At 38.0% G+C, this 20,872-nt stretch overlaps 1 protein-coding gene across 10 annotated transcripts in view; it reads left to right on the plus strand.

The window, feature by feature from the left end:
• The window catches only part of CADPS2 (calcium dependent secretion activator 2), a 528,014-nt gene that overhangs the window by 486,302 nt on the left and 20,840 nt on the right, over positions 1-20,872 (plus strand). For all 10 annotated transcript variants that reach the window (XM_059396493.1, XM_059396490.1, XM_059396492.1 and 7 more), the window contains one exon: positions 14,032-14,139. In XM_059396493.1, the coding sequence (XP_059252476.1) occupies positions 14,032-14,139 (108 nt within the window). The remainder of the gene's footprint in view (positions 1-14,031; positions 14,140-20,872) is intronic.

A 20,872-nucleotide genomic window follows, 5' to 3' on the forward strand; every position in this document is an offset into this window, starting at 1 on the left:
TGTATAATTCTTTTTAAAATAATTATGGTTTACCAAAGGTTTATTTCAGATCTTTAAAGGAGTGAGTGCCATTCCCTCAGGGAGCAGTTTATTTTCCTTAAGCAAGTGCTAACCCTCATAAGAAGGCCTGACATGATCATTTCAGTGTACTTTTTCCATTTTAGCTTGGGAACTCTTATGGAGGTAAAGTCATTATGAGAACATGTCAGCTCAATTGCAGAGGGTAGTTTTTTCTAATACTCTAGGACCAGGTAGTGAATGCCTCGTACCATTTATAGAAAAATTCTCACTCTCTCTTCCCTTTGTATGGAAGCTGTAACAGGTTTCTAATAGGAGTTAAAGTGACAAAAAAGATGAACCAGTTAAAAAACAACTTTTCTAAATACAGAAGTGTTATAAGCCAATATTCTGTTGTCTTAGCATTTGGTGTTTCGCACAGTTCTTGGGAAATAATTTGTAGCCTGTAAATCTGTTCAAAGATTAAGATACCATGAGCTACAATTAGAAAATTCACAGGATAGGGGCACCTGGGTGGCTCAGTGGGTTAAAGCCTGTATAATTCTTTTTAAAATAATTATGGTTTACCAAAGGTTTATTTCAGATCTTTAAAGGAGTGAGTGCCATTCCCTCAGGGAGCAGTTTATTTTCCTTAAGCAAGTGCTAACCCTCATAAGAAGGCCTGACATGATCATTTCAGTGTACTTTTTCCATTTTAGCTTGGGAACTCTTATGGAGGTAAAGTCATTATGAGAACATGTCAGCTCAATTGCAGAGGGTAGTTTTTTCTAATACTCTAGGACCAGGTAGTGAATGCCTCGTACCATTTATAGAAAAATTCTCACTCTCTCTTCCCTTTGTATGGAAGCTGTAACAGGTTTCTAATAGGAGTTAAAGTGACAAAAAAGATGAACCAGTTAAAAAACAACTTTTCTAAATACAGAAGTGTTATAAGCCAATATTCTGTTGTCTTAGCATTTGGTGTTTCGCACAGTTCTTGGGAAATAATTTGTAGCCTGTAAATCTGTTCAAAGATTAAGATACCATGAGCTACAATTAGAAAATTCACAGGATAGGGGCACCTGGGTGGCTCAGTGGGTTAAAGCCTCTGCCTTCAGCTCGGGTCATGATCCCGGGGTCCTGGGATTGAGCCCCACATCAGGCTCTCTGCTCAGAAGGAAGCCTGCTTCCTCCTCTCTCTCTGCCTGCCTCTCTGCCTACTTGTGATCTTTGCCTATCAAATAAATAAACAAAATCTTTAAAAAAAAAAAGAAGAAGAAAGAAAGAAAGAAAATTCACAGGGTAAATGTAATCAACAAGTTAGTGCAGTCTTTTAAATTGGTAATCTTCACAAGTTACTTTTGCCTTCATCCTCTTATCACATTATGTGATCAAGTCCTAGTATGTTCTGCTTAACCATATATCTTGGCATATGTATCACTTTTCAAAGAATTTAAGCACAATGAAAATGAAACTTAAAAATTAAAACTAGATGGGATATAAGTCATCTCATCTTTGCTCAACACTGTGCTTGGGTAGCATCCTATCTCGACTGTCATTGTGAATGCCGGTGGTTTAAGGGCTGACCAGCTATATATAGCAGTTCTAGAGTGCTAGAGTTTTAAAGTGCAGAACCACATTTTATACTATGGACTGAATAGCCCCAGATTTATTGCTGCCATAATTATTGTAAATAGATTTTTTAACCTTTTTTCATCCTGATAAAGGTACTCCTTAATCCCTGTATCCTCTCCCACCTCCCCTCTGGTAACCATCCATTTGTTCCCTATAGTTAAGAGTATACATGGATATTTTAAATGAAAAGTCCATGGACTTTGCTGCCTTTGCATTGGGTTTCTTTGGAACAAGGCTTTTTTATTTCACAGATGATTCCCAAAGAAGTCTTGGTATACTCCTTGTCTTGTACCTAGAATCAGAAAATCAGCACTGGGTGATAAACAGAAATAATCCCAGATATAAGGTCTTGCAAAAATGACAGCAGAAAAGAGAGGGAGGAAAGATTAAGGAGAGTTTGTATTTTCTGTCTTAAAAAGAAAGAAACCGATCGTAATAGGAACATGTGAAATTCTTTGGAATTCCTAACATATGTCTTAAAAAGAAAGAAACTGATCGTAATAGGAACATGTGAAATTCGTTGGCATTCCTAACATATTTTACAATACAGCTTTGTTTTTATTTTGAAATACAAGTGGACTAGGACACCATATAAATATTTCTGTTCTTAGGGTTTTTGAAGTTTTGGGACTTTTTTTTTTAAAGATTTTTTTACATCTTTTTTAGAGGGAGGGAGCACAAGAGGGAGGGGCAGAGGGAGACGGGGAAAGAATCTCAAGCAGACCGCACACTGAGTGGAGGACCTTGACTCAGGGCTCAGTATCATGAGCCCTGAGATCCTTCCCTGAGCCAAAACCAAGAGTTGGATGTTTAACCAACTGCACCACCCAGGCGCTCCAGGGCTTTTGAAGTTCTTAATTTGACCCTGTTCTAGACCTGTTATGCCTTATAGAGCTTCACAGTTGAAAGATATAGAAAGTGGTTCATTCATTCTCCTTCTCAATGCAGAAAGTTCCTCTCTTGATATCCCTTACAAAGATTCATTCAGGCTTTTTTAATTTTCTCAGTGATTGCAGGCTTTCCTCCTCTGACGTATAATGAGTTGAAATTCTGTACCTCTGTGAATTCTACCTTGGTTCTAATCCCTCTTCTGCATGACAGCCCTCCAAATATTTGATGATAATTAATCATGTCTCCTCTTCCCAAAGGATGTGGTGGCTATTGAAAGAGATATATTGTCTGAGGAATTCTTACTTTCTATATTAGACATCTTCAATTTCTTCACTGAACTCACTAATTAAATATTTATTTAACACTAAGTGCTAGGTCCCAAGCTTACATGATGAAACTATACATTGACAGCCCACAAGCCAATCAGTGTCCAGGATAAAAGAGAGAGAGAGAGAGAGAAATAGACATGCACTAAAACAGCTACAACAACTGTACCCAAGCCCTTTATCATGCCAGTCACTCATCACTGTGTAGATGGATTCAGCTTACCAGTGTCATTAAATCACCTTGTCCCCCTGCTCCAGCAGAGCATACTCAACCATAGACACAGTCTGGCCATGGCAGATTACTAATGGAGGAGCTTCTCGCTCAGACCTGACACTACGTCTCTACTACTGATGCCGGTGAAGATTAACTTCAGCAGCCAGAAGTTGCTGTTGACTGTACACTATTTTTTATGCTAAAACCCCAACAACTATGCCTTTCTAAAGCAGTCTTTTAAGGAGAACCTCATGAGGGTAAAGAACACTAGTTCATCTTTCACAAAAGCTAACTCAAAACTGATCAAAAACCTACAGTAAAAGGTAGACTATAAAACTTTTAGAAGAAAATGTAAGAGAAAATGTATGTGGTCTTGGGTTTGGTGATGAGGCTTTAGGTACAACACCAAAAACCTCCATGAAAGAAAAAGTCTCTATATTGGACTTAATAATTAACTACTGTGCACTGGTAAGAGAATGAAAAGACAAGCCAGAGACACATATTTGGTAAAGAACTTGTATCTAAAATGAACAAAGGATTCTTAATACTCAGCAATAAGGAAACAATCCAATTTGGAAAATGGCAAAAAAAAAAAAAAAATCGGAAAAGACACTATCACAAAGACATATAGCTACCAAATAAACATATGAAAAGAGGCTCAATGTCATTTGTTGGTAGGGAAACTCAAGGATTTTTTTTTAAAGATTTTATTTACCTATTTGAGAGAGAAAGCACAGAGGAAGAGGGAGAGGGAAAAAGCAGGCTCCCCACTGAGCAGGGAACCTGACGCAGGGCTTGATCCCAGGACCTTGAGTTCATGACCTGGGCCAAAGGCAGATGCTTAACTGATTGAGCCATCCAGGCGCCCCAGGAAATGCAAGTTAAACAATGAGGTACCCCTACATGCCTATTAGTGTGGTTTAAATTTTAATTTTAATTTTTAAAAATTGGCGAAGTATTGTCCTGGTCTGCCTAAAAATTGTCAAGATGTTGACAAGGATGCAGGGCAAAAGGACTCTCTTTCCTTGCTGGTGTAAATGTAATACAGCACAGCCACTGGGGAAGATTGGCAGTTTGTTACAAATCTAAACAATCTTTTTTTAAAATTTTTATTTTTTTATAAACATATAATGTATTATTAGCCCCAGGGGTATAGGTCTGTGAATCGCCAGGTTTACACACTTCACAGCACTCACCATAGATCATACGTTCCCCAATGTCCATAACCCAACCACCCTCTCCCTACCCCCCTCCCCCTGGCAACCCTCAGTTTGTTCTCTGAGATTAAGAGTCTCTTATGGTTTTTCTCCCCCCAGATCCTATCTTGTTTCATTTATTGTTTTCCTACCCCCCAAATCCCCCACATTGCCTCTCAACTTCCTCATATCAGGGAGATCATATGATAATAGTCTTCCTCTGACTGACTTATTTCACTCAGCATAATACCCTTTAGTTCTGTCCACGTCATCGCAAATAGTAAGAAGCTAAACAATCTTTCCATGCAACCCACCAGATACCTATTTGGATAGGTATCTATCCAAATGATCCGAAAATGTACGTCCACACCAAAACCTGCACACAAATATTCCTATCAAACTTACTCATAATCACCAAAAATTGGAAGCAACCCAAATATCCTTCAATAGATGAATGAAACAGTTGGAATACTATCCAGAAAAAAAAAGAAAAAGAAATCAGCTAATGGGCCACATAGAGATAAAGATAAAGATGAATCTTAAAGGCATATTGCCAAGTGAAGGAAGCCAGTCTGAGAAGTCGGCTATGATTCCATTTGTATCACCTTCTTAATACAGGCAAAATCTATAAAGGTTATAGAACAGATCAGTGGTTGCCATAAGTTCAAGGTCAGTGAAACAACAAGGTGAAGCCCAGGAAACTTTTAGGAGCAGTGAAGCTATTCTATGCAACACTGTAATGGTTCCATGATATTATGTACTTGTCAAAACCTAACTTTGCAGCAACGATCGAACCTGAACATGGGCCAATTTTTAAAAGATCAAATAGGATATCCTGGGATCCCAGGACAGAAAGAAGATTTGGATTTTTTAATAATCAAATTCTATTGCAAATGTGTGGAATAACGTCACTGAAAAAGATGGAGGAAAAAGTGCTGATTTGAGTGACTTTGGAAATGACTGGAGTCTCTAATAATAAAGGAGAAAGAAACTGAACATAAGCTTGGTGGTCTAGTTGATAAAGCGTTTCCCCACAGGTTAACAATTCAGAAACCATTACACCTATCCACTGGAAGTGAAGGATTAAGTACAGGGATGGTGTTTGGTGAAAGCCAAGTTTCTCCCTGTTGGAGTAAGAGGTTGGAAACAAGGAGGCGGATAGAACAGTCTGTGTGGTAATGGGTTAGAGTTGGAGACATTAGTGTAAATTTGTCTTGAACTTAACATAGAGCTGTTTACATGTAGAAATATTAATATATGCATATATTTCCTTGGCTTGTTAACTGAGAGAGCCCAGAAGCAACGATACCCCAGTAGCAGTCACCATACCTAGTGCCCAGCCCTTAGTATCTGATCTCACATAAAGTGAACCAGGACTCTCTGGAGAAATGGCAGATACTAGGACTGGGGCAGAAATGACACAAGATGAGCCTGGAGCATCTTATAGTGACAGAAAGTAAGGAGGTGTTTAAAAAAAAAAAATAACCCACAACGATAGGGGATATGTTAAGAGACACAGGAGGCCTCTGAAAGAGCTCCCAATGGCCTGAGCTAGGATCATTTGAACAAGTAAGTAAATTAGGTAGTGTTAGAGTATAACCCAAAGTATAAAATAAACATCCATTAGTCCACACTCATACAAGTAAATGTTTGAGCAAACACATGATGAGAAAGATAAACCTCCCTTACAGAAGAGTTCCCAATAGTTAGTGTAGATACTTTATTTGCAAGGAGACAGCTTAATTCGCCACCACAAAGGCTGTGCATAGTGACTGCCTATGAGGAGGATGGGAGGGGGGTGGGGGCGAGGGAGGAAGTCATTGGGTTATCATGGAGAAACCTGATGAATACTCCCTCAGTCAACTGATTGAGGTCAACAGCAAGAGTGATAAATTATGTTCATAGTGTTTTCTCTTAATAAATACTCTATGGTTTCCTCCAAAAAACCTCTAACTCTGGTCTAATCGTGATAGGTGTTGCGCCTTTTGTCCACAGTATTTCTTCCCTAGTTCCTCAACTTCTCATCATTTTCCAGGTGACATATTCGGTCTCTGCTGTTTCTTGCATGGAACAGGACAGATATTAAGAATTCATAGAATGATAAAATGTCACAGTTAGCAGGACTCCTGCAGTTTCTGTAACATACCCATTCTATGGACGACTAAATTATAGGTCATGTTAGTTATGGGGCATGTTGGGGGGTGAGGGATAGGTGTACAATGCCTATTGAAAATTGTCTTAACATTAGCACACACAATGCATATGACCTCTGTGCTAGATAGTGAGATGACACAGCTCAAGAGACCTGGAGGGCATGTCAAGGATGACTGTGACCAAGACCAAGGAGGAAGCAAAGAGGAAACGCTCCACTGCTGTGCTTCCTAGTGCTGATACCCAAGCCTGGTTGTCTGTCCTGAGAAATGGAGATGATTTTTCTCTTGTCTTCATTAATAGTTCTTTCAAATGCTGTCTCTTCTTTATGACACAGCCAAAAATGTCTAATCTGCCAAGTGTGGCTTAAATTCAACTCTATACTGTACAGACTTGCTCTGAGTCCAAGATTTAGTTCACATCCCACCCTTTGCCTGCTATTAGCTGTCTGACTCATGGGCTTCCATTTTCCCACCGTACACTGAAGATAATGGATAATCCCTGTGCTGTCTCCCTCACTAGGTTCTTAGGAGTTCCAACAGGCATATTAGTATAGAAGTTCATGGTAAAGGTAAAGCACAATTGAAATAAATGGGATTGTTACTGCTTCTACCTGGAATGATGCTTCCTGTTTTTATACATTGTGCATTTATCATTCCTTGCTTCAGAACATGATTGTTTTCTAAAAGAAAAATCATTTGCATTCAACAGAGTGAAAAAAATCAGATTGTTTTCATTTTTTTCAAATGTTAAGCACTTTGCATAGATCGGTGGTGACATTTTTTTTTTCAAGATTTATTTATTTATTTCAGTGAGAGAGGGAGAGTGTGCTGAGGGGAGGAGGGAGGATGAGGGAGAGAGAAACCCAAGCAGACTCTGTGCCTAACGCACTCCATATGGAGGCTAGTCTCACCACAAGAGATCAGGCACCAGCCAAAACTACAAGTTGAAGGTTTAACTGACTGTGCCACCCAAGTGCCCCATGTCAGTGGTGACCTTTAAAGGTCACCTAGACCACCAACTAGACCACCATGTCACAGGACACCAGGCTGGCCAACTTGGTAGAGCATATGACTCTTGATCTTGGGGTCGTGAGCCTGAGCCCAACGTTGGGTATAGTGATTACTTTAAAAAAATATATTAGTACCCTTTGGTCATGGTTAACAGTTGAATAAAGATTTTTTTAATTAAAAATATAGTTGGTCAGTTCAATGACAATGGTATTTTCCTTCCTTCCTTTGCTTCAGATATTGTTTATTTCTTAGATAAGGCCACTTGAATACTCAGTGCTTTCTGTCAGAATGAGAGCCAGGCAGAACCCCGAGGATGGAGCCCCTCCCCACTGGGAAATACTCCCCCAGAGGGAGAGATGCACACCAGGACCAGACTAAAGTCTCGCCATATTAGGAACAGAGGAGGTTGCCTGCTGCCCTTCCTAGATAAGCATTTTGCTTCTCCCATCTTTCTTCCTTTGTTTTTCCTTTCATTTGTTCTGTTCTGGCTGGCTGGCTGTTCTCATACAAGGGAAGACCAACCGACTGCCTCTGGACTTTGACATTTGTACATCCTCAAGGCTCCTTTAAGCCAAAATCTGAAATGTTCCAAACTGGGACTGAGTAAATCAGTCCGAGTCAATCTAAATTTTAAAAGCTAAATGAAATAATACCCACAACACTTTAATTTCACGTCTTCAAGTCTTCAGTATAGTTTCCTCATAACAACTGTAGCCAGATGAGGGAGAGGTTAGTGAACACTGTTATAGACTGGAATCGAATACCTTCATCATCATTACAATCATTACTCATGAAAATAAGAGTAGAAAGGAATCATGTGCTACACGTATTAGCACTTTCCTGGCATGGTGGTACTGTATCAGCACCTGTTCCTCCAAACTCTGAGATGTTAGTGATCCTCATTGCAGATTAGAACTAGCAAGAGAAATACTATGAGCCCATAAATCTCAGTTCAAAGTCAACCTGCCTCTTTGCCTTGAGCATTTCAGGCTGCTATTTTAAACTATAATTCAGTATCCCTTTTAGTACTTAAAAGAACCTCCTCTTTGGAAGGATTTTTCCCCCAGTGATACAACAAAGTGTACATGCAAATGCTTAGATCTGTGAATAGTAAAATATATCACCACATAGTGTGAGGCATCCATGTGAATTTAGGACTAAAAACAATATGATCACATAAGGTATGAGTATTAGTGTGAGTACGAGGATAGCAGATTCTGATGTGATCTACTCTCATAGCATTATGGTCAGAATGTGCTTTCTACTAATTATACTCCCAGGGGCAGACAGAAGAACCTTATCCAGAGCAAGAAAGCTGGAGTAATGGAACTCTCTCCCTCAGAAATGTGTGAATGAAGGAAACGTGCATACTTAAAACATTTATGATATGTTCTGTATCTAAAAGAGGTTTTTGAATGGATGTGGGCGCTGTTGCCTTTAATTCAGAATTTTCTGCTTTCCAATTTGGAGTCAAAATGTGTAATAGAGTTAAGGGAATTTTGAACACTTCTGAATTTAACAAAGAGAAAGATGACTGTGGCCATTTCACTGCTTGGAAATAATAGGAGGGTTGTTTTTTCTAGAACAATGAGGGGTTGGGTTTTTTTTTTTTTTCATTTTTTTAAAAGAGTTAGATAAACTATTATTAGAAGCTTTTGAAAATTTTATATCTTTGTGACATTTTCATTGTTCACATTTCTCTCCCACCCCAACTTATGAATTATTCCTCTTCCTGGGCTTTGGTAATATTTAAGATGGGCTACTCTAGTTCGAAGGCTCTAGTTCTGTTTATTTCCTTTTGCTTTTGCTTTTGCTTTTTCTATGTGAATACAATATAATTATTCTACTTTGTACAAAATTGGTAAATACATATTTTTGCAACCTAATCATCACAGGTGTACTCAAACCTATTTTTTTAGGTTTTTGAGACTATATAATTCACTTAACCTACTGCAAATGTTTTTGAGAAGCTTCACTTTAAGAACATTTTCACTCAAATGGAAAACTGTAGAAATTTCTGCATAAGTGCCCAAGTAATAAAGAATATATTACACAGTGAAAGGAAGATATGTATTGTTAAAAATACCTGGGATAAGGGGTGCCTCAGTGGCTCAGTGTGTTAAAGCTTCTGCCTTCAGCTCAGGTCACGAGCTGCACATCTGGCTCTCTGCTCAGCAGGGAGCCTGCTTCCCCCACTCTCTCTCTGCCTGCCTCTCTGCCTACTTGTGATCCCTGTGTGTCAAATAAATAAATAAAATATTTTTTTTAAATGTGGTTTTATGAAGTAAAAAATATTTTTAAAAAAATAAAATTAAAAAATTAAAAAACCTGGGATAAGTTCTGTGTTTGTAGAATGATGCCCTACGTTCTCTGATGATCAGTTACAGACTGACTTCGAACTTGCAGTGCTGGAGCTGAAGTAGAAATTGTTATTACGGTTTCGAACTGAGGAGACCTGCCATTGTTTTAAATCTCCGAAGATTCTTATGCACAGATTATCATAAACCAGGATATCACAGTCCCACTCTTGATTGTTTCTTCGAGGCAAGCGCACTTTCAAATTAAGTCAATTATACTGTAGCTTCTAGTTCATCCTTGAGACTGGAATAGAATAGTTAAGAAATCGTCTCCTTGTTAAATAGACACCATGACAGTGTTTGCATAGTGTCTTGTTAACCTCCCGTGGAAGGTTAAGCGGCTTCCTCTGCATCTAAATCCGTTGCTGTGGAAAATGACTGCAGCATTGCACATACCTACCCGTGAATAGGGAGAGTGAAGACTTGTACCTGTGGGATTAGGTGTAGCAGCAGGAAGTAAGAGCATTTGCAGAGTGTAATTAACAAGGAATTTTTTTTCTCTCTTTCTCAACAGCATTTTCATCTCACTAGGTTAACTGGTGATTAATGGTTGAAAAAAAATTACTGGAGCCTACACCCTTACCCAAACTTAGTCAATCACTGTTCTATTCTCTTACTTTCGCACCCAATGTCAGGGGCACTCCCCTGAAGGTCCTTCTTTTCCTTCCTCTTTTATTGATTTCTTGATGCTCATGGGCGAAGTTTTTAGATGTTTGTGTCCTTTTACTATAACTTTGTTAGACAAATTTTTTTAAATCAAATTAGAATTCAAGAATTCCTATTTTGATTTAGAGATTACTATCCTAATAAACAAGATGGAGGAGTTAGTGCTTGGTGAACCATGGATCTCAGAGCTTTAAATGAGGGAATAAAAAAAAAAAAACAACACATGGACTCTAAGTGGCGTTAAATCCATAAAGTGCTTGCTACTTGGTTTTTAATTGTTCTCCTCTCCTATTTATTAAGAAAACTATAATTACCATTTAGAAAAGATTTCTAAATATAGGTCTGCAGAATACAGTATTCTTGATAAAAACTCATCCAAATCAACAGTTCCTGAAGTTTACTAGGTATCTGTTTGCTAAGGCTAGTGGACACCCACCTGCACCAGCACATGTAACAATTTGTCATCTCTGCCGGGCAGTGACAGGCATCCCATTCACTGACACGCCCCAAAAAACCAAAACCAAACAAACCAAAACAAACAAAAAAACCCAAACCTTAAGAGAGTATGTTCAGTTTCTGCTTTTTAGCAGAACTTCATTTCCTACTAAGACTCTATGGAATGATGGAATCAAAGGCATAACATGTAATAATGGAATTAGATGCAGTGACTTCCAAAGTATGTAAATTTTACTGCCATAAAACAGAGTCTTTGCACAAAGGAGCACTGAACCAGCAATAATGTCTTCTATCCAAACACATTTGTACTATAAGTAGAAACTGTTTAAAAGGAAAATTACATCTTTTTCAGCAATTTATCAGAGATAATTACCCTTCATACACTAAAGGAAGGATAAAGAACTATAATTCTAATTGGTAAATGTCACCAACTGTTGCAGTTACTTTTACTTGTGTATATTCTTTTAATGATTATAGTCTCATGCCACAGCTACATGAAAATATATTCACTAGGTGTGAAATTCCCATATGTCACAGTTTCAAGAATAGGTAAACAGCTCAAAGATAAAGAAAGAAATAATGCTAATGAGTAATGTAAGAATTCAAGGTTTTGTTTTCCAGGCAAGTGGATCTTAATTTGCCAAAAGGGGAAGAACATAATTTTCAAAAAAAAAAAAAAAAAGATAAGCCCTTAATTTTGTTGAAATAAACTTTTAAATGAGCTTTACTTCACACCCTCAACCAGAGATTCTTTTTTCCTTAGGAAGTGTAGAACTGTCTCAACCTACAGATTTCAGTATCTTCTCTCTTGGGTCTGCCAAAGGGAACAGCATTTAATTTTCTTTTAGGCTTAAACCATAAAGTGTTTGTTAGTTTTAGATGTTAGAAGATAAACTCTTCCTGGATGGGGTTTCATTATGTCGAATGTTATCTCGAAAGGAATTAAAGAAATAGGACAAAAGACCTTAGAATCTATGGCAAGTGTTTAAAGTCACTATTCCCCAGTCCTCCAAGCTATAGCTTGGTTTCCAATGAGTCTGATGGGTCACGTGATTGACTAGATTAAATTTGTAAGCCTACTCTTCTGGCGAAAGAAATAAAAATGGGGTTTGGCAGGTGTGAGAAATAGTAGAACAAGCAAGCCTCTTGTTTGCATATTCTTTAACCCCCAGTTTCGCTAAGCTGTGCCCAACTGCCTTGTTATTATGTATATCATAGTAGTATGTTTCCAGGCACCTGATGGAACCTCTGATGCTGAGCTACCTTCCTGTACACGATCCATTATGCGTAGAAAAATGTTCTTTTTCCTTTTCATCCTGTGGCAGTATGTTTTCTGAATGTTCTCATTTTTTGGTGTTTTGACAAAGTTTGAGAAACATGGAGAGAAGTATTTATCTTATGGGTTAGCTGTCTTCAAGTATTAATAGTAGTAAACTTTGTGCAAATTACCCTGCCTCTTCACGGGAAAAACTGATCTAATAACACCTCCTCCCCCCCTGCCCCAAAAAAAGAAGAAACAACCTAGGTTTCTCTCTTGGTTAGCCTTGTCATTTTGTTTAAACTTTCAGACATTGCTTAAGAGAATTATGCATAAAAATAGTGAAGAAATGAATAGAAGTTGCTTCCATTAGGTTTGAAACATACTCCCTACCTTGTATGTGCGTGTTCATCAAGGGAAGACCAGTGAAGACATCTTACGAAGACATAAGTAGTTGTTTCAAATTATAGCTAATAACCGTTTGTTTTATTGGGTCATGTTTGAAAGGATCTTTGAATTTATGTGGTATATATTTCCCTTTAGGCCAAATATAAGAGCAGTAAGAGCTTCCTGTGACTCTCATTACCCAGAACTAACTTTGTTACCAAAAAATCAAAGTAATTTTTATTAATGAGATGTGTACTTCCTATACTGGGCACTGCTAAAGAGATGGGCAGTTTTATCATGGTTTATAAAATACACTCCCCTCACCAAAAAAACAATAAGAACGTTGTCCTTTTAAGGAGAAGCGCTACCACAACACTCAGAGGTATGCCTTGTTTTTCCTGCAGTGGTAATAGTGAAACGGCCCAGATTCCCTTTCACCTCATTTCTCTGCAAGATTTTAGCAAAATGAGTCTGTTGATGGAGGTTGTCAGTACATTTTATGGATAGGAGATGATACAAGACTGGCTCATTTGGGCATCAGTTCCACCATTTTGTTAATGCCATCTTCTAAGCAAATGAATGACTCAATACAGATTATGGATCAACCCCAAGTGGAGATCATTCAAATCATTTAATAACTAGTCTATCTCTTCGAAACTCAAAAAAGAACTAAAGATAAGTCTGGAAGGAAAACCCTTTAGAAGCCATTCAGGTTTTTGTCCCTTCCTGGTACTGGCTTTGTAGACTCTGCTCTATTTCCCCTAACATTACAAGACACCAGATGCTGGATAACTTCAGAAGGTTACCTAATTCACACTTTAAACTCTTCCTATGAAATCGGTTCATCAGTATTCCTACTGTATTTCTAAAATAAAACAGATCTTTGAGCTAGTATTGATAAATAGGAATGAGCAGAACCAATGGGTGATCCTCAAAATTTTGGTTTCCATTTCAGTTTGTAATCCATTAAATTGTTTTGCCCAAGATCTTCCTAATAATCTTTTATTCAAATTAATAAGAAAATTTAGCTTATATGCCTTGAACACCTACAGTAGTTGAGGAAGGCAGTCCAAGGAAAACTAGCATTTTGGGTTTTAACATATATGTATAACCAGCCAGAAATAGTGACAATAACTTATATTGCCAATTAGGAAATCATTATTTCAAGTGGGGACTTTAAAAAAAAAAATACATTCATTTATACTTGGCGTATTAACCTTTCAAGATAGCCCTTAGTTTATAACCACACATCTCTACTTCTTTTACTAATGACCTCAAATTACAGTCATCAATAATAAACTTTTATTTATTTAAATTGTGGAATTTACCGAAGGTGCTCATTGTCGATTTGGTATTGAGCATATTTTACTAATGTAATTTTTGAAATGATATTGGAAATTATTTTCTAAGGTTCTGATTAAATAAATAATGCTTTCACAACTGAGACCTGATCTTTTATTCCCCATGCTTTTCCCTCACAACAGAAACCGGGAATGGATCTAGCAGACACCTACATTATGTTTGTTCGGCAAAACCAGGATATTCTTCGAGAAAAGGTCAATGAGGAAATGTATATAGAAAAGCTGTTTGATGTAAGTAACTGTCCTTGCAAGGCTTCCTGGCATCGTAGAAATAGGTGCAGAAAAAATTGCATTTTGATGGTGTGCTTGCAAAGCAGACTCCTTTTCCGATCCTTTTTCTTCTATACAGCTAATGTAGTTGATATTTTTATTTCTCTGACTGTTGACAGAAGCCTAATTGGCTTCTTTTGTACATGAAAACTGTCACTGTTAGAATGAGAGTCTCAAAAACCTTCGAAGGTTAATTTTAACAAGCAAGATGATACCCAGTTTGTCACTGTGTACAGCGTTCTTTCACTCGCCTTTGCCGCATTCCATAAACAGAATCATGTTATAACGGATTTGGCTCTTCCTGTAAAAGTTTTTTGAGTCGATAGGATGCTCTTTAGTTAAACCAAGACCAAAGCGGCAGTAAAGGCAAGTACCTGCCATTCTCCTTTCTGGAACTTTTTTTTTTTTTTTTTAAGATATTTATTTATTTATTTGACAGAGAGAAATCACAAGTAGATGGAGAGGCAGGCAGAGAGAGAGAGAGGGAAGCAGGCTCTCCGCTGAGCAGAGAGCCCGATGCGGGACTCGATCCCAGGACTCCGAGATCATGACCTGAGCCGAAGGCAGCGGCTTAACCCACTGAGCCACCCAGGCGCCCTCTGGAACATTTTTTATCTTGGTTTACAGCGCTGATGGCGCGCTAACAGCATAACCCTGTAGTTTTATCAGGACAGAAGTCTTCACTGACCCATGGCAACTCCCAGAAATGGGGGATTGTGGTTTAAAGAGCATGATCATTAAGTTTCATTTGTCGAGTACCTGCAAAGGAAACTAAGAGAGCAACCCATTTCCATCATGACGTTGTCACTCATTTATAATTATTTAACAGTCAAGTCCAAGGAAAAGGGTGCTTTGCCGGGATGTAATTTCACGTAACTCAGCACAGCGCTGGTTCTTAAACGGAATATTGGCTTTGAACTGTATTTATTTACGCGCATCTCCCCTGCATTTTAGAAATGCTTTTCTGGCAGTTTCATTTAATTATGCAAGTTACCGCAAATGTTTTCATAACAGCAATTCACGGGCTTCGTGGTGACACTCCGCAGTGGTACGTACGGAAGGTCTTGCTGCGTCACCCTCTCCGCCATGGTCTGTGGCGTCAGTGTTCGCTGTTTGTCAGGTCGGGTGGTCAAAAGGAGTCTTCCCTCTCAGATTTTGTGCCTCAAGCCTCTACCGGGGCTGTTTTACAATAAAAGTATCATCTGTTTTAATAAGCTAAGTGTTAATACGTGTGAAAAAAATGATTTCCTAAAAGCTTTTGATGCCCTGCAGGGGTAGAAAAATTATCATCTATCCAGCTGGCTCTTTTACAAAATACTGAAACCATATTAGCAACTTCTGCTTCCATTTGGTATTGCTCTGAATGTACAAGCATATGTTTTACTTCCAGATCCTCTTTGAGTCTTTTTTGCTTATGTGGTAATTTTCAGAAATGCTGAACAGAATAAGAAAATTGGATTGATGTTGTACCTTTCATGTTTATTCTTTGTATAGCTAAAGCATGTATTCTATGATGAGAAAAAGGTAGACTCATCTGGAAATAGGCCATTGTATGTAGGGGAGAGAGAGAGAGAGTGAATGTGTGTGTGTGTGTGTGTGTCTGTCTGTCTGTCTTCTCTTAACATGTTCAATTTTTCATCTTGGTGATCTATTTACTACAAAGCTTGCCATCAATTCATAACAGAGGTCGACTTTCTTTCTCTATCAAGATATAACCTACTTTGAGGCATCTGGGTGGCTCAGTGGGTTAAAGCCTCTGCCTTCAGCTCAGGTCATGATCCCAGGGTCCAGGGATCGAGCCCTTCATCGGGCTCTCTGCTCAGTGGGGAGCCTGCTTCTCTGCCTACTTGTGATCTTTGTCTGTCAAATAAATAAATAAAATCTTAAAAAAAAAAAAAAAAAAGATATAACCTACTTCAACTCCCTCCCATTTACCAAACTTTTTTCAAAGACTTTTGGTGTGGCCATAGGAACCAACAGAGCTAACTAAAGTGGATGCAAGGAGGTCAACATTAAAATTATGTATAGTTTAGAGGAACCCAGCTGGCTTCATTGGTAGAGCATAAAACTCTTGATATGAGGATTGTGAGTTCAAGGCCCACGTTGGGCGTAGAGCTTACTTTAAAAAGAAAAACACAAAATTATGTCTAGTTTAATTGTCCTGGTTAGGTATACTTTTCTTTGATACTTAAACATCTGACATGGCTGTAAGTTAGCTATTGAAAGGAACGCTTGACAAGCAATACTGTTTTGGTTGTGAAGGTTCTGTCATTTTGCATATCCCCAGTAGGATACTGGACTTATTATTTGTGAAATAGTAATAATGTCCTTAAACATTCTAATATTTTTAAATTGCACATTTTTATTACTGTAATTAAAAATAAAAAGTAGACCCTAATTCTATTGATATGTCATCAAGAATAACATGTATGAGGGGGTACTAAGAGCCCCTAATTAGCCAAGACTGAATTTGCCTCAATTATAGTTAGTAAATGAGAGGTTATCAAGTATGTGTTGAAAGGTAAAGTAGAATGTGTATCTTAAGCAACAGATCATTACTGAGAGGCATTATATAATTATTGGAAATCCTCTTGGCTGGAGCTTAAAATAATATTGTTAGGTGTCAAGAAACAGTTGAAAATAATGACCCTATAAATACTGTTGGCAACCTTAGTCTATTAGAGGAAAAAGATTGATGAGAACGATTTTACTCAGGCATCATGACAAACTTTTGCTATTCCAATTAAAGTAAGACGTAAATAGAAGGAAAGAAAGGAAGGAAACAGAGACTCATAACTTCAGATGCAGGGGAAAATGTGCGCGCACACACACATACCTGCACATGCCCCACAGCAAGTCAACACTTAGTGGCTTAACCAACCCCAATAAGGGCATAGGGCATCCAGTTTCTGGGCATGGGCTATGAAGGATGGGCTTGGGGTGGGGCTGAGTGATGGACACTGGGGAGGGTATGTGCTATGGGGAGTGCTGTGAATTGTGTAAGACTGATGATTCACAGACCTGCACCCCTGAAACAAATAATACACTATATGTTAATTTAAAAATTTTTTTTTAATTCAAAACATTTTCAAAAGGATAGGCCTTTAGCCAAAATAAGATTTGCTCAGTTTTGGAAATACCACAAATTGCAACATTTTTATATAAAACAGTTATTCTGAAGACACCTATCCATCCTACCTCCAATACCAACACTTTAACACTTGTGTGTTTTACTAAATAATCTTTTTTCTGCATGGTGCTCTACTCATGGGGAAAAAAAAAAAAAAACTATTGAAAATTCTGGCAAACTTACCTGGAGAATAGTAATTAGTTGTGGTGTTTCTGATCTCAAAAACTTTTTGATCCACTAAGCATCTTAATTGTTCCTGATATTTGTAGTGAAATACTTTAGGGTTCTATTTAAATAACTATACCAGTGACTAAGGCCACATAATGACAATTACCCTAGATTTGTGTCCATCCCATTTGGGATGCACCGACAAAGAGAATGTAGCTCCTACAGCTGTCCATATACAACCCACAGAACCACAAGCCATGACCCAGGTCCTGAGCATCTCGCACAGCTAGTATTATTGTTCTGGTCTCCGCCCATAGTCTTTGTGCTCCTTATTGCCAAAGTCTTAGGGAGGATTAAAATTTGTATTCCCTGCAAGGCCCTAAAATAGGATAATCTTATACTTTTACATTAAATCTTGAAATAGTAAAGCTAAATGTACCCTTGGAAGACCAAAAAAGTTAATATTAAGGCAAATAACCAAGACATTCTACTTCATTCCATAAATGGTTAACCTTCTGAAACTTTTTTTTGCATAACACAGAAATAATTTTCTAGAAGTCTAAATAAACAATAGCAGATTCATGCTATTCATGGAAGGAACTGAGTTTGTTTTAAGGTATATCCGTAATCTCCAATTATCAAAATAGTAATCCGAGCCCGAGCTGTCACTACCACCATTCCCAGAGCACCTCCATGTACCAGGCAATGAGCTCGGCGCTTCACTTTCATCATTTCTAACCTGCTGTCCAGATGCCATCATCCCCACTTGACCTCATTCTCAGGTTAAGGACACTCTCCCACTCACTCAGAGAAGGTAAGTGACTTGTTAAGTGTTGAATCAGACTTCAAAATTGCATCTCTCCAGTTTCAAAGTCTATGCTATCTCTACCATCCTTTAGACTTACAAAATCTGAAGTGGTAAAACAGTACTGGGGGGGGGGGGGGGCTGCGGGTTGCAGCCATGGACCAGGAATCCGCAAACCTGATTCCCAGCCACAGTTCCACCATGGATTGTCAGAGTGAGTTTCAAGAAGGTATGTCCCCTGCTTCAGACACAGTAGAGTTGGTACGTGTAAACTGAAGAAATTAGTCTAGAACTCCAGATGGTTTCTGAGATATCTTCCAGATTTTAAACCAACTAGATTAAATTCATTTTAATTTAAGCAGTGGTGACAAAAATTAGTGGGTGGTTGAATGCTAAGGCTTGTACCCCCGGTAACCATCAGTAAGTTTTTTGGTCATAGCTGAGTAAAGGAAGGTATCCCCGCCACAAAGCAATAGCGAGTGCAGTAGATAAGGTAGAAGAGAGATTAAAAATGCTGTGCCACATGACACTCTCTGTATCTACCACAAGGGCTCTGAACCCCAATGTAGAAAATTGATTGGAACTCCGCTACTTCATATCCATGCTAAATCTTTCCGAGTGACCAGAATATTTTCAACAGAGACTATCTCTTCCTCTCAAATGGTCATCGTTACACATGTGAAGTTTAAAATCCACATGTTAAATTCACATTTTCAGTTTAGAAAAATGTGTCTTCTCTGGATAAGAGAAATCTTAAGGAAGTTTCCTGTAGTAAGATCATAGATTCACCCAAAATGTTTCTCTGCTTTGTATGCAATCTCTCTTACCCCAGTGTATTTTCTTCTATATGAAATATCATTGTCAGCAACCTTTGATAGTTTTTAATCAAACCAGAACCATCTACAACTCATCAGATCCCAATCCAGAAGTATGACAAAGATTTTCCAATGCTTAAATTCCATTTTTTATGTCTACTATGGTATGATATTTCTTCCCTCATGCTCAGGCTTCAGGACACACAGTGGCAGCCACTGACGCCTGTGTGTCACGAGAGATGCTGGACAGTCCCTTCAGAGCTTTGGATCCCTGGGTTGGATCACGGGGATATCTCCAAAGTCAAAACTGGCATCTGCAGTAATTTCCCAAGAGCACCCTCTGTGGTCATTTCATAATGTCCAAGAATATCACAACCTGAAGGTAGTTAGAGGTTGACTGAAATACATCTTATTGTCCAGGATGCATACTAAACCTGCCTACCCCTCTACCCTTTGTACATTTATTGGGCATTACCCTTCTTGAGTCCCTTTGAAACAATTTCATTTCAGCTCTCATGTTGCTGAAGACACATCAGGGTGCAGCCTTTAATTGGTAAATCATGCAGATTAAACGTTCTCTTGTGTTATAAACTGATTAAATATTTAATTGTTGAAGAGTTTCATCTCAACGAGATTTTTTTTAAATATTGTTGTGATGTCTTGTGAAATTAAAAGTAATTCTTTAAATGATAGTTAATCAGTTATATTCATCTAAGTAGTGTTTTATAAAGGATTAATTTCTCAGGACTTTCCTTGAAAAGAATTCTTTTCAGTAAAGAAACTCTAAATTAAACACTTTAAGTAAAATTGGCCTAAACTATATAAATGAGTTCAGTAGCCATTTTAAGATACAGTAACATACAAAGAAAAAAACTGAACCTTTTACAAGAGAATATGTGTCTCAAAATACTACTCATTTTCCATTTCTGTGCTGTTGTCTCTGGACTCTCAAATAAGAAAGGGCAGAAATGCTCAGACTTTTTAAGTGTAGTGTTTTACACCAGTGCCCAAACTTTCTGTCTCAGGAATTTATCCATCCTCAGTAAGATCAACACTACTATCTTTAACTTATTTAAAGATTCAGTTTATTATCATGTTGATTTCATGAGAGTATTTGAAATCAACAGAGCATGGATAGGAGTAGCTGCTAGATACAACTTTCCTTCCAGGATGCCCTTGGTGGTATATATTTAGAATCGAATGTCTACTCTTTCAGTCCTTTCCTTTGGATAAATTTCTTTGTGTGTGTAATCAGCCTCGTTATTGGGAATGCAGGCTGCAGCCCATTAAGCCTGAAGACTTCTTTGTCTTCTTGCATTTCTTACAATTCTGGGATATTATAGGTATATTCTCTTTTAATGTTGATTTAAAAATGGTTTTTCTCTTCAGTAATCTTCCACTTTCAAATGACTCTGAAGTTGTTACATGAACTACATAAATTAGTATAGATTCCCATTACAGAGGATTTTCTTTTTGGTGTTGTCTCTATAGCAAAAGAATTCAGATGTAAGACATTAACTGTTAGGCCATTATGCCCAACCATGGTTTTTCTGTCAACATGCAAAGCGAAAAGTGAATATCATTGTCGTGTCATTACCATTATTTTCCTTCTTTGTCAATAGAAAGGGATGGATGATGTAGATCCATCGATATACTGGCGGCTATTTGAGATCACATGTTTCTAAACATGGTGATGTTATGTACGCTGGTACCTCTCTGTGTACTAAAGGCAGATAAAAAGTTCAATCTCCATTTTTGATCTGTGTTACCTTTAGC

This window comes from Mustela nigripes, chromosome 4 (assembly GCF_022355385.1).
Source record: "Mustela nigripes isolate SB6536 chromosome 4, MUSNIG.SB6536, whole genome shotgun sequence".
Taxonomy (NCBI): Eukaryota; Metazoa; Chordata; class Mammalia; order Carnivora; family Mustelidae; genus Mustela; species Mustela nigripes.